Source organism: Piliocolobus tephrosceles, chromosome 13 (assembly GCF_002776525.5).
Source record: "Piliocolobus tephrosceles isolate RC106 chromosome 13, ASM277652v3, whole genome shotgun sequence".
Taxonomy (NCBI): Eukaryota; Metazoa; Chordata; class Mammalia; order Primates; family Cercopithecidae; genus Piliocolobus; species Piliocolobus tephrosceles.
In genome coordinates, this window is record NC_045446.1 from 4,352,683 (window position 1) to 4,367,423 (window position 14,741).

General features: G+C 54.9%; 1 protein-coding gene across 5 annotated transcripts in view; it reads right to left on the bottom strand.

Moving 5' to 3' along the window:
• ANO1 (anoctamin 1) overlaps positions 1 to 14,741 on the bottom strand; it is a 200,898-nt gene that overhangs the window by 91,120 nt on the left and 95,037 nt on the right. For 4 of the 5 annotated variants that reach the window (XM_026448734.1, XM_026448737.1, XM_026448736.1 and 1 more), the window contains one exon: positions 8,512 to 8,844. In XM_026448734.1, the coding sequence (XP_026304519.1) occupies positions 8,512 to 8,844 (333 nt within the window). Of the gene's footprint in view, positions 1 to 8,511; positions 8,845 to 10,924; positions 11,178 to 14,741 lie in introns of those variants that run through there. The other variant, XR_003307031.2, reaches the window with a different exon arrangement.

Genomic DNA, 14,741 nt, shown 5'->3' on the forward strand with positions numbered 1-14,741 from the left:
TCTACCCCTCAATTTTTTTTTTTTTTTAAGACAGAGTCTCGCTCTGTCACCCAGGTTGGAGTGCGGTGGCGTAATCTTCGTTCACTGCAATCTTCGCCTCCCAGGTTCCAGCAATTCTCCTGCCTCAACCTCCCGAGTAGCTGGGACTACAGGCGAGCGCCACCACACCCAGCTAATTTTTGCATTTTTAGTAGAGACAGGGTTTCACCATGTTGGCCAGGCTGGTCTCGAACTCCTGACCTCAGGTGATCCTCCCACCTCTGCCTCCCAAAGTGGTGGGATTACAGGCGTGAGCCACCCCTCCTGGCCTAAACTGTTCCACCTCTGATCATCAGGCATTAGATTCTCACAAGGAGCACACAATCTAGATCCCTCGCATGCGCTGTTCATAACAGGGTTTGGGCTCCCATGAGAATGTAACGTCGTCACTGCTGATCCAACAGGAGGTGGAGCTCAGGAAGGGATGCTCGCTTGCCCAGCACTCACCTCCTGCTGTGGGGTCGGGTTCCTAAAGGGCCATGGACCTATACGGGTGCCCAGCAGAGCAGGAGGAGAGAAAGGGAAGGAAAAGGAGGACTGGAACCCACCCTGAGAAGCTCTGGCCCCTACAGCCATGGCACCTGTGAAGACCTGGGCACCTCAGACTGCGGCTTTAGTTCAAGGTGGCTCTCGTCTGTAACACTGCAAACCTTTCTGGACAAGGTCACCTTTATCCCAGGCTTTGGGAAACCCCACAGATTATAAAAGGTCAATGAGTAGCGGACAAGCGAACCAGATCCGCCCCCACCAGGACAAGAGACAGCCCCGGGAGGAGAACCAGCTGAAGTGACCGAGATAGAAATCGGCCCACTCAGCTTGGGATTAGTAAAGGATGAGCTGGGTAATAAATCAGCTACGCTTACCTCGTTTAAAGACATAAATCTCAAGATAGAAAAGATCTGCAAAGGACAGGAAACTATTAAAACATGACATAGCTGACTTGGAAAGGAACCAAATAGAACTCCTAGAAATAAAAAAGATCATAACAAGAATTACAGACTCAACAGACATGTTGGGAAATGCTCAACCCCTCCAAAGACAAGAAGGCACATGGGGCTGGTACAGGAAGATGCTGGTGAAGGGCTCCGGCGGGGGTGAAGGGAGCCCTGATTTGCAGCATCTGCCAATTTCCATGGTGTAAATACCCCACCATGGCCTATTTCAAGCCAGCAACGGGTAACAACCAGCTTGCAGAATTCCAGACGGACATGACTCCAGCACACCATGGGCCTGGACACAGATGAGGAGCTCAGAACTGCAGCCAGAATGGCAAAGATTTCACCCCAGCAGCCTGGGATGCCTCCCGGCAGAGCTGTGCAATGATGGTCTTGGGGTCACTTTAAAAACATGAATTAAAAAAATGTCCAGAATTCTCTCTCTCTCTTCCTTCCTTCCTTCCTTCCTTCCTTCCTTCCTTCCTTCCTTCCTTCCTTCCTTCCTTCTTCCTTTCTTTTGACAGAGTCTCATTCTGTCACCTAGGCTGAAGTGCAGTGGCATGATCTCAACTCACTGCAACCCCCGCCTCCTGGGGTCAAGCAATTCTCTTGCCTCAGCCTCCTGAGTAGCTGGAACTACAGGCACCGGCCACCACACTCGGCTAATTTTTGTATTTTTAGTACAGATGGGGTTTCGTCGTGTGGCCAGGCTGATCTCGAACTCCTGACTTCAGGTAATCCACCCGCCTCCGCCTCGGGCTCCCATTACAGGCGTGAGCCATGGCGCCCAGCCCAGAATTCACGTTAAAAGAAATATGTTTCCCTGAAACCAAGACAAGCCTAAAGAAAATCAGGCAGTGCTAAAAGTCATCCAGTCTGTTTTGGGCCTCAGCTGAAGACTGGGGAGGCATAAAATCTTTAAGGACCAAAGAAGTCTGTAGCAGTGGAATCAAGAGCAGAGCAATAGCTTCAGGAGTAGACTAGAGGTTCCCAGCATCCCTTTGTGCAAGAGGCCCATTCTTCCTCCCCTGGGGGAGAACGGGGACTGCAAGTTTTAGTGCAGAGAGCTTCTGGGTGAGGTTAGGGGCCAGGTTCAAAGGCCAGACGTGCCACTCTCAGTTCAGGATGGAATTTCTGCCCCACCTACTCATGGTTCTGGTAGGGGTGGGGAGCGGACAAGTCTCATGAGCATGTTTGTTGCTTTTATTTGTGCTGAGGAGCTGGGATTAGACCCGAGACTCCTCAAATTCCAGGTCCCCATCCCCAATTCTCAAATCTGTGAGGGCCTCTCCCCAGTCCCTGCCTGTACCCAGGGCCTGCGGACAATGAATGCAGCCCCAGGACTGCCTCCCACACCTGCCCACACCCACAAGGCCTCCATGGGAAATGGCAAGAAAAGGCTGCCCCTCCCCGTCCTGAGGCCACGGCAACCCTGCCACCCCCCTCCCTGCATATGGAGACCCTTCTCTTCCAAGGGGGACTGGGGTTCCCTCCGGCAGGAGCAGGGCCAGGCCCTGGGAGCGGTGAGGAGTGGGCTGTGCCCCAGGCCTGCGGGTAAGGGGAGTTCACAGCCAACGCCGGCCAGCTCTGTCCCTGTGTGGGCTCGAGGATTAACTCTGTTAACCCTCACCCACCACTCCACAAGGAAGGGCACACGACCACCTCCATTTTACAGATGGGGACGTTGAGACCCAGAGCGGTGAAGCCACTTGCCCAGGGTTGCTCAGCCAGGAAGTGGTTGAGTTGGGTCCACATCCGCATACTGGGCTCTCAGAGGGGCTGGGTGGGGTCTGAACTCGCACTCGGAGCTCAGAGGCTGCGTCTCCACCACCCACGCATCCAGCCCTGGGCTTTGTCTGAAAGCAGCAGCCCTTCTCCCATGGAGTCTGCCCTCACTTGCTTTTCAAAAGCAGCATCCATGAAGACGGTGAACAGATGCTGCTGCGGGGATGGCCCCACCCGCTACGGGGACGCATGCAGAGAACCAGCGGTGAGCCAGCGGGGTGCAGACTTGAGCCCTGGGCAGCGGCATGAAAGCAAACAGACTTTTATAGGGGTCCAGTGTCCACGGCCTTCTCAGGATCTACCAAAGCCTGGGTCAGGTTCAACATCAGGGCAGTGCGGGCCTCAGCCGCCCCCCAGCACACACAGCCAAGAGTTTAGTGTGTGGCGTTCTCTGCAATGACCCCATGGACATAAATAACGTCCAGCAGACTTTGAGGCTGGACTTCAAAAAGGCTAATGGGTCTTAGTTGCAAGAAAACATGTTGGCCACAATCTTCTTTTGTCCTTTTAATGGGAACCCTGGAAGCTGACCCCATGGCTGTCAAAGAGGAAGAGAGAGATGGGGAGGGAGAGAGAAAGAGATGGAGAGAGAGAGGGAGGGAGAAGGAGAGAGACAGAGATCAGTGAGAGACAGAGAGACAGAGAGGTAGAGATGGAAAAGAGGTGAGGAGGAGGAGAGACAGAAAGAGACAGAGGGAGACCGACAGGGAGAGAGAAGGAGGGAGAGATGGAGCAAGAGGGAGGCAGAGAGGAGAGACTCCTGAAGCCCTGGCCCCTGCCTCAGGGCCCTTCTCTCTTCCTGTCTTTTCCTGCCCTGCAGTGCTGTCCTGGGGTCTCTGAGCCCCTCCTGTAAACCCACTTTGAAGGCCACCCTGTGGATCTAAGTGCCCATGCCTTCTTGACCCACCCCCGGGTCTCTCCTTGGGACTTGGCTCCATCCTCCGCAGGCTCTTGGTTCTCTGGAGCCGGTGCAGGGGTCTGGGTCTGGGGTCACCCCTGGGGTACCACACGGTGCTCCAGGGGCTCATGTGGACGCTGGGGGTCTTGCTCTGGGGAGGCCTCTCCTGGCTTGTGCAAAAGGCCCTTCCCACACTCCTCACACCTCAAGGCATGGTCTGGGCAGGACCAGAGCCTCGGCCACCCCAGGTGCTGGGTCCCCCAGACCGGCTGAGCCAGAGCCTGCATTTTGACAAGACCCCCAGGGATTCCTGTGCACATCCTGGGCCCTGCAGTGAGGCAGACCAGGTCAAGGCTGGAGCCTGTCACTCTCCCAGACCATTGGCCTGCCCTGGCCCTCAGTCATGACCCTGCCCCATGCTGCTACCTGCGTGCTCCAGCCTGCCCCGTCCAAGGCAGCCCACTCCAGGATTGCCTGCCCAGTGCAGCAGCTCAGCTACTGGAGTGGGCTGAATGGTGTCCCCTACAAAGATATGTTCAAGTCCTAACTCCTGGCACCTATCAGTGTGATCTCACTTGGAAACAGGGTCTTTGTAGATGTAACTGAGTTAAGATAAAGTCGTAGGGGTGGGCCCCAAATAGAATGACTGGTGTCCTGACAAGAAGAGGACACACAACAGAGACACACAACAGAGAGGGCTGAGTGACCACAGAGGCTGAGATTAGAGTGATGCAGCCACCAGCCAAGGAACACCTGGAGACCCAGGAGCTGGGAGAGGCAGGAAGGGTCCTCCCCTGGAGCCTTAGAGGGAGCACAGCCCTGCCGGCACCTTGAGTGTGGACTTCTCACCTCCAAAGCTACGACAGCATCCATCTGTGTTGTTGTAAGCCCCCAACCTGTGGCCCTTTGTTATGGCAGGTGCAGGGCATGACACAGCTGTTATCCGATCTCCAAGAACTGGCCCCGTTGTGCACTCAGCCAAGCCCGTCCTTCAGGTCATCATGAGATGACCAGCCAAGGAACATCTGGACTCAGTGAGGAGGGGGGGGGTCCCCTCCTCACTGAGGGGGGTCGGGGCTGCACACACCTGTGTGGGGCTCGCAGCACACGTTGCCCAGGAGCGACGCAGTGTGTCACACCCACCAGCACCTTAGGAACAGAGGCCAGGTCACACCTGCACAGCTGGTGACCTCCGTAAGGCTGCCTGTCCTGGCCGCAGCAGACGGTCCCAGAGGTGACTGGCACTCCCCCCAGGGGACCCTCTCGCTCATCTGTCCTCCTTTCTCTCCCTCCAGGCCCTCTTCTCCCTCTGCCTGCTCATCCAGCCTTCAGTGCAGGGATTCTCAACTGGGGGCGGTTTTGTCCCCCATGTACACTGGCAATGTCGGGGGACGTTTCTGGTTTGTTTTCACAACTCGCGGAGGGAGGTGCTACTGGCCAGATAGAGGCCGGGGATGCTGTTAAATATCACCTGCTTCAAAGCAACCAGTCTTAATTTTAGGGGTGGAGGTCATAGGGCATGTGAGTATCTGATAGACTCTGTGGATTTTTCTCCCCAGGAAAGCTCACATAAGCCCTGAATTTTGCTTCCAGTTGGGTAAGATTGTGCAACTGGACTCTCTTGGAGGTGATCTTATTTCCCAAATTGCAAACCCTTTGCTCCTTGTCATCTGAGCACCCCTCTGGGAAAGGTTCATTCCCAAGAGTCCCTCTTCCCCCTGCAATGAATACGGCAGCAGCTCTGTCTGCTAACCGCGCTGGCAGGGGCCCACACACACCTCAGACGCTGCGTGTGCCCGAGCAACCTTTTAATAGACTCTGGCTGTGCCCCTCTCCAGGAGAGCAGGGAAAGCAACAGGCCACCCAAACCATGGCTCCTTCCAGCTCTAGGGGCTGGTGCAGCTCAGATGAGGGCTCCAGGGTTACCAGGAGGCCCTCATAAAACAGTTTATGATTTGAGAGGCCCCAGGAGGGATGTGGGAACATCTCAATTCAGCCCTTTGAAAACCTGAATGGACGCGTCTACCCCACAATCACGGTTTCATCTTAAACACGGCCAGATCAACTGCTGAAAAGCCTCTTGTAGTTCTCGAGCCAAATTACCAATGAAAAGCTGGGGTCACTTCACTGGTTAAAAACTAGATCATTTTGGTGACAGTAACCAATGTTACTGTCCAAAGTCATGATAGAGAATATAAAATGTTTAAAAAGATACTTATGGGATAGTACGTAATGAGACTTGGAAAGGGTCTTTTCTCGCGCTTCTTGCTGCTTCACTATGAACAATAATATGTGACACGATATCAGCCAAGCATCTGCCACACGCCAGACTCTGACTTAAGCACTTCACAAAGGTTACTTATGATAACTCAGTGATGCAAATACTCTTGCTATCTCTGTTTTACAAATGGGGAAACTGAGGCCTAGCTTTTCCATCGGGATAAGTGGAAGGTCAGGGATGTGGCAGAAGTCAGTCAGAATTACCAGGCCCCAGAAGTTCCCGTTGAGTGTCACATCTCAAAGTTGTAGTCAGGAAAGAATGACGGGGATGGAGGGTAAAATCCCCTGGGGAGGAGCTGGGCGCGGTGGCTCACGCCTGTAATCCCAGCACTTTGGGAGGCCAAGGCAGGCGGATCACGAGGTCAGGAGATGGAGACCATCCTGGCTAACACGGTGAAACCCCGTCTCTACTAAAAAATACAAAAAGTAGCCGGGCGAGGTGGTGGGCGCCTGTAGTCCCAGCTACTCGGGAGGCTGAGGCAGGAGAATGGCGTAAACCCGGGAGGCGGAGCTTGCAGTGAGCCGACATCACGCCACTGCACTCCAGTTTGGGTGACACTGCGAGACTCCGCCTCAATAAGAAAAGAAAGAAAGAAAGAAAGAAAAATCCCCTGGGGAACAGATGACACAAGAACCACGAAGCTCAAAATCCATGTATACACATGTAACAAACCTGCACGTTGTGCACATGTACCCTAGAACATAAAGTATAATAAAAAAAAAAAAAAGATAAGAAAAAAAAGAAAAAAAAATCCAGGTCTCTCGGCCTCAGCTCCCAGAGAGTGGCCCCGGCTGTCACTTCCCTGGTCTCTCGTGCCCCTGATGGAGCTGGTTCCTTCCTGACATGCTGAAACCAACCCTGTATAGTGGCCGCATTGTTCTGAAAGCCACAGGGCTGGAGGGCAGGACCATGAGAAAACCCAGCAGGAGTCCGCTGCTCTCCTCTTCCAAGTGTCTAAGACGAAGTCAGGCAGGGAGCGAGAAAGTCTCTGAATCCTTGTCAGGATCAAATCTCGGCTTCCTGATCATCAAAACTTGCAAGGCTCCTCCCCTGCCCTCGAAACCCCAAAGGGACCCGCCTGGGTGGCTGAACTCACAGTCTCCTGACGGCTTGTCAGACCTCCGGAAGGCGAAAGGAGACCTACACAGATGCCCCAGGTTAAACAAGACCCTTTGACTCACTAGGCCAAAGTCCGGGGAGGCCCCATGGAGCATGTTCGATTGTTTTTAAGGAAAGCGATATCTACTTGTCACAAAACAGAGACGGTTCCACTCCAGGTTCCCCAACTAACTTGCTTTTTTGGTCTAAATACTCCGAGGACATTCTTATCACTGGACCAAAACATTTGTGATTTACAGGCACGGTGGTGCCTGTGGATGGAACATCAAACCAATGCCAACATTCATTTTCAGCATTCACAGGGGACTCCACGGTTTCTAAGTTAACCTGGCGACTACTTTTTCTGTTTTCGATGTGCTTTAGAGACTTCACTGAGTCTTGGGTCATCCGCACAGTGATGGCTCTGCAGGCTGGGGCCCTTTCCCCAATATTCACGGAAGGAAGGGCTCCTGTGCACAGAGAGGTTAAGATGTCAGCCGGGGAGCACACAGCAGCCAGCAGAGTCGCTGAAGGAAGCACCGCTGTGCCAGGGCTGCTAAAGTCATTCTCTCTGCACATAGCTGCACCCTTGGCACTGCGGCGGCCAGGCACGCGGGATGGCTCGACCTTTTGTTCTCTCTAGAAATCTTTCTCCTAGGAAGATTCGCAGGCTTTGCTAGGGAGCAGAGCTTCAGAGCACAGCGTTACAGAGCCACGGACTTCAGAGCACCAGGGACTCCCAGGGCTCAGCCGGACCCACTCCTCACTCTACAGATGAGAAACTGAGGTCCAGAGAAGGGCCGACGCCATCCAGGAAGACTCCCAGGAGAGCTTTGTCCTCCCTCCCCCCGATCGGGCAAACCTTCCCAGGAAAGGAGCTGACCAGAAGCAGGCATACTCTGACCCTGAAGGTCGTGGCTGTGAAGGGCAGCCCCTCTCCCAGAGCAGATGTGGCCGGAGCGGGTCGGGACTCCCCAAGGCTGTTCAAAAGCAATTTCTACCCCAATTTAACAAGAGCGACGTTTTTGTCTGCCCCATCTATCTTCTTTTTTTTTTTTTTTGAGACAGAGTCTCGCTCTGTCGCCAGGCTGGAGTGCAGTGGTGTGATCTCCACTCACTGCAGCCTCCGCCTCCCAGGTTCAAGCAATTCTCCTGCCTCAGCCTCCCAAGTACGGGGGCCACAGACTCATGCTACCACGCCCAGCTAATTTTTGTATTCTTAGTAGAGATGGGGTTTCACCATGTTGGCGAGGATGGCCTCGGTCTCTTGACTTCGTGATCCACCCGCCTTGGCCTCCCAAAGTACTGGGATTAAGGTGTGAGCCACCACGCCCAGCCCATCTGCCCCTTCTTTAAGAACAGCTTAAAGCTAAAACAAGACACCAGCATCGCACCCTGTGACGATGAAAGCAGCTGCCTCCCACTGCCCCGCGCAGCCCGCCCCCACAAGCCAGCGCGCGCAGTGAGATAGTTACGTCCTCGTCCCGCTCCAGCTCCAGGCCCGCCTCCAGGAGGTTGCCCTCATACTCCTCTCTGCGGAAGCGCTTGTCATCCTCGTGGTAGTCCATCGGGGGCTCGGCCGAGCCCGTGTCCAGCGATGCCCCCTTGCCCGGCAGGGGGTGGTCCTGCTTGACGCTGCGAGCCCCAGAGGTGGTGTCAGTGTGCTGCACCCTCCTGACCAGGGTGCGGCTGCCCGAGGACCTCTTGTGATGGTACACCAGGATGTAGTCCACCTTACGCCGGCCATCTCTGAAGTACAGGCCATACTTGCACTCGGCATCAGGGTCCACAGATAAGGAGTTCAGCAGCTAAGGGTGGAAGAAAAGGCATCCATTCACCATCGAGCTGCTGGTGATGGGCCTTTGGAGCGTGCGCTGCTCCCTTCGTCCACTCACTCCTCACTCACTCATTCAACAAACACCCCCTAAGCGCCCTCCATGGGCCAGGTGCTGTCCTGGGGGCTGGGATACACCTGGGAACACAGCAGAAGACCCTGTCTTCAGGGAGCTGACCTTCAAGAAGGAGGTCTTCACTGCTAATCATCCATGAGGTCATGAGGGTGTCAAGCCACATATGGCCCCCCAGAAGCCCTCCTGGCCTATGGAACTAGACCAGGCTGGGTGTCAGGAACCTCCCTGGCTGCTTGCAAAAAGCTATGGTAGGGGATGCTTAATGGGTACAAAAAAATGAGAAAGAATAAGACCTAGTATTTGAGAGGACAACAGGGGACTATCATCAATAATAATTTAATTGTACATGGACAAGTAACTAAAGGAGCATAACTGGATTGCTTGTAATGCACAGGATAAATGCTTGCAGGGAGAGATACCCAATTTTCCATGAGGCGATTATTACGTATTGCATTACCTGTACCCAAATATCTCCTGTACCCCATAACTCTATACACCCACTATGTACCCACCCAAATTAAAAATTAAACGAATAAACAGAACATCCCCCAACAACAACAAAATCTATGGCAAAAGCTCCCAAGTGAATGAGGGCTCCCCATGCACAAGGATGGGGCTGAGGCAGAGCTGAGCCCAGGTTCTGTGCGTGCAAATCTCCATCTCTGATGGCCAGTGCCAGAGGCAGTGCCATTCAAGGTGGTCACCGGGCCACTAACGAGCTGTGTGGCCAGAGGTAAGGCTTTCGCTGTCTTAGTCAGGGCTCTCCCCCAAACGGAGCCTGAACGGAGGCCAGGGGTGCAAGTGTTTCACTTGGGAGGTGACCTCAGGTGCCACAGTAGGGTGAAGGGGAGAGAGGCTGACAGGGGTGGGTTAAGGAGCGGCCACTGCTATGTGCAGCTGGGCTCCGTCCTGCTGGGGACCCTCGGAGTGACCTTGAAGGGCACACCCACAGCCGGTACCCAGAGGGTGAGGAAGTTGGGTGATCATGCACCCGCTCTGGCCCTCTCTTGGCTGGGGGTCACTCCTGGGGTGTTAACGCCCCTGCATTTGCACCTTCCCCTCACACGCTTCGGCAGCACCTGCACGGTCGGTCACCTTTGGGTGCAGAGGACAGCGAGCCACTGGTATGGAATGGATGGGCACTGCTGGTGGGTGCCCTGGGGTGACCAAGGGGGCGGGGTTAGGGCTCCTACAGGGCCGGCCCCACCTCAGTTTCCTTATTTGTTTGAAGGACTCTAGGGGGCCACAGGCGATTGCAGTGTGGAGCGGTTGGTTTAAAAACCAGATATTCCCACAGCAGCAATGTGACGGACCGTGGCAGAAGCCAAGCCTGCATTGCTGGAATTCCCCAGGGGTTTGGCTGGTTATCAAGACAGACAGGTTGATCAGCAATCTGGGTTTCCGAAATAAGAAAAAATAAATAAAGCCATTCTGGATAGAGCCTAACCGGCATCTCCAAGCTGCTAATGGTCCACAGAGCTGCGCCTCATCCCTCCAGCCAGTTTCCACCTCAGGTTCCTGTGGCTATGTGAGGACGCTCCCTGCGGTACTATCAGTCCCCGGGGGCATCATCCGAGAAGAGGGCCTCCCCGATGGAGTACAGGGACGGCGTGCTGCACCAGGCAGGGCCCGAGCACCCGTGGTCGTTGGACAGAGCTGCGCTTGGGCCGCGCTGGCCTGGAGGGTCTCCCCACGTGGTCACCCGGAGCCCCTGGGCAGCTTCTGGCTGCACCATGGCTCTAAATGGCTATGCACCGGTCGGGAAAAGGGGCAGGCAGAATCCCTCCTTTGAGGCGGGTGGGCTGTATACAACCCAAACTGCATCAGGGAAGCCGGAGGGTGGAGCCCCTCACCAAATGGTCAGCACTGCAGCAGGGGACGGGGGAAGGAAGGCCTCGAGTGGAGGCTGTCCTTTTTAGTTGTAGGGGAAGGAGAGAGGAGGCTCTGGGCCAGGGCTGCTGGCTGGGGCCTGCCCCACCTTTCATAGGTGTTGGTGTCAAGGGTCTAGACTCTTCCACCCCTGGTTAGGGGGCAGGTGAGGCCATGTCCCTGGCACCTTGGCCTCTCTGGCCCTAGGATGCCTCTCCTGGAAACAGCACTGCTCACCGCCTGGGAGGGTCCGGTCAGCATCTGGTGCCGGCAGGAGGCTGAAACTAAGCAACTGACTTCTCTCTACGGTAACACAGGGCCCTGCTGTGCTGGTGGCCTTCAGGAGGACCTGGACTCAGTGTGCCTGCCCCGCCCAGCTTGCCCTCTGTGACAAAGTCTGAGGGTGCTTAGGGGCCGGGACCACGCCCATGTGGGTGGGTGGCTTGGGAGGGCTCAGGGGGCACGGTGGGGGAGGGCTGGCTTTTGAGGGCAGTGGGTTCCCATGCCCAGCCCCGTGAAGGACGGAACCCCAGTATCACAAGTCTGCAGCCAGCACAGAGGGGGCCTGCATTCCTTCTGCAGGAGAAGCACGAAAGAGCTATTCTTCTCAATTTGCCAAGGAGGAAACAAGCCCGGCAGGGCAGGGCAGCCCAGGTTACAGAGCAGGCTGGAGGCTGAGCTCAGCATCAAGTCCCATCTGCACGCCCAAGGTGTCGGAGCCACGACTCAGGTGATGCTGTTTCTCAGCCCAGGTATGTCATCGCACTGAGTCCTCACAAACTGACCCTACGAAGGGGTTACTATAGTTAGGTTTATTTGACCTGGAGGGAACTGAGGCTCCCAGGGGTGAGCTGCCCAGCTCAGTGGCCCTGAATACCAGACTCCTGCTGGCTGAGCCCAGTGCAGGGCTCTGTCTCTGGTGCTGCGGGGCACAGGGAGAGCGCAGCCATTTAGCGGGCCTCAGTTCTGTCCTGGGGACTGAGGCAGTGGTTAAGCAGGGCCAGTACAGACAGCAGATAAGCACAGGCTAGTGGGGAGGTCTGGGCAACACCAGGCCACAGGTACGTCTGGGACAGTGTGGAGCAGCAGGTGAGGCCAGCCTGGGACAGGGCAGTGGCTTCATGGTAGACCCTGTAGTCAGTCAGACCTGGGTCTACATCTGGGCTTGGCCCCTCTCCAGCTGCAAGGCTGGGGAAGGCTCTGGATCCTCTGAGCCACAGGGTCGGTTTCTGCTAAACGAGGAACAGCGGGAGGCTTCACCGAGGGCATGATGGTTTCTGCTAAGCTCAGCACACACTGGCCAGAACGTGCCGGGATGGACGCTCCATCTAATTCTGGGGCCAGGCGCCTGGGGCCATCCCTATCACCCCGACGGCCACCCAATGGCAGATATGCCTTCCCCTTAACATCTCAGGGAGGTCAGACAAGGGCAGGGTCACAAGGAGGTGGTGACTAAAGCTGCTTTTCTCTCCCCACAGCTGAGTGGGCAAAAGAGTCCAACCAGAAGCTACTCTTGGAAGACATGAGCACATGCACAGGGAATGCGCCAGCGCCCAACAGGTGAACACGGGGTCTCGAGGGGTCGAAGGGCACACCTGCCTGAGTCCCAGGCACGCCTGAGAGCTTCGGCTATTCCTCCTCATCTCCTCCCCATACTGCCTTACCCAACCTCCTCTCCCCCTCCCCCAGGCCTTCCCCAGTCCCTCCTCCTTGCCTTCGCAGACATTGTGTCCCTCCCTGCATCACCTTTCTGTCCTTCTCAACCCTTTGTAATTCAACCTGGTTTTCAGGGCACGGGGCAAATCCAGCATCCTCTGGGATCTGAAGGTGGCCAGCCCCTCTGGCCCTTCTTATATTTGAAAGGCCAGCCCACCTTCAAGAATTGGGGTTTGGTAACCTCCGCCTAGATTTCACAGGACGTATGGAAATGCTTGGATGTTCAGGCAGTAGTCTGCTGCAAGAGCAGAGCCCTCATGGAGAACCTCTGCTAGGGTAGTGCAGAAGGAAAATGTGGGATGGGAGCCCCCACACAGAGTCCCTACTGGGGTACCACCTAGTGGAGCTGTGAGAAGAGGGACACAATCCTCCAGATCCCAGAATGGTAACCGTACCGACAGCTTGGACCGTCCACCTGGAAGAACCTCTGCAGGTCTCTCTATGCTGGGACTGTCTCTGAGCCATCTACCCATAAGTTCTCAACTTGCAAATTAGCCCCAAAGCCTGGCCAGGGACTGTCTGGAGATGTGTTAGAACACAGTTCCCACCTGACCTCAGTACACAGGGACTCAGAACCTGGTTGGGGCCCCATAAACACCCCTGGTTGGCAGGGATAATGGTAATAGCAAACAAATCCTTAGAGAAAGGGAGGAAATTCACAGGGATCCCTTCAAGCCAGAAAGCAGGGATTTACGCTAAGGAGTGGCCAAAAATCCTTTATCAGGGTGAAACAGGGAAGGTTACCAGGTTCAATATGAACCCCCACCATCTGTCCACTGGGGCCCTATCAAGGGGCACGCCTCCCCTCAGGGGCCTGACAGTCTCTGGGGAGAGAAACATCATCTAACTTCCCATGCACGGTGGAGGGAGAGACAGCACCAGGGCCTGATCAAGAGTGGGCATCCTCCTACCTGTGTTCCAACGCCAGCTCTGCCACTAACCACCTGTGTGACCCCAGTCACACAGTTTCGTGTTTTTGTCTCTCCGTATCCCTAAGACCTCCCTCATGTTATATGATCTCCCTCATGGGGTTGCTGGAAGGATGCATCTTTGATATCTTATAAACAGCCTAGCATTGAGTGAACCTTCAACAGAAGTTTGCTCTAATTGGGAACTGAGACACACGGACAAATAAAGAACTAGGGAAGGATGGGGGGAAAAAATCTTGCGGCCAGAGTGGACCACAAGTGAAAGATGGTAGCAGTGCCAAATCCAGACTTTAAAAAGTTACAAAAGGATGCTGGGACCAGCAGGAGGCAGCACCAAACACAGGTGTGGGAGTCCCAGGGCCTGACTCTGTCACTGATTTGCTGTGTGGCCCTGGATAAGCTGCTTTGTCTGTTTAGGTATTAGTTTATAAGGTGTGGGCTCTCTCCCGTCTATACTCTAAAGAGCTGGGAGGCTCCCAGGGTCTGGAGAGCAATCCTGAGCTGGGCTTGGAGACAGTCAGGAGGTGAATGTACAACAAGGACCAGTGCGGTCGCCATGGTGGCGTGTCACTCTATGGTGCCCTTCCACGGAGCAGGGGAGTGGGTGCCTTTCTTGTGTATAACGGGAGAAAAAAGGCAAAGATGTAATTGCAGTGGGAGGGATGTGGGTGAGACTTCGTGCATAACTTCCAAATTCGAAGGCCTGGGAAAGCTTCAGAACATTTCTGTTTCTGCATTCTTAAGAAAGGGGGAAGCAGCCCCTCGGTGCACTTTTGCTGAGGGCAAGGGGTTTCTTATTCATCTTTTCTTTTGAGGCGAATTCTTGCTCTGTCGCCCAGGCTGGAGCGCAGTGGTGTGATCTCGGCTCACTGCAACCTCCACCTTCTGGGTTTAAGCAATTCTTGTGCCTTAGCCTCCCAAGTAGCTGGGATTACAGGTGCGTACCACCATGCCTGGTTAATGTTCATAATTTCAATAGAGACGGGGGTTTCACCATGTCGGCCAGGCTGGTCTTGAACTCTAGACCTCAGGTGATCCGCCAGCCTTGGCCTCCCAAGGTGCTGGGATTAGAGGTGCGAGCCATGGCACCCAGCTCTCTTATTCATCTTTTCTATGGTCAGCACTGAATATGTGGTTGCTGAATGAATGAATGCGGGCATGTGTGAATGAATAACAGAGGCTGGGTCTCGTATGCTGTGGCTGGCTGTGGCCATCAGATCCAAGGATACAGAAGCTGAGACCCAGGCAGGCCAGCAACTTAAACACCACAACTCCCAACTG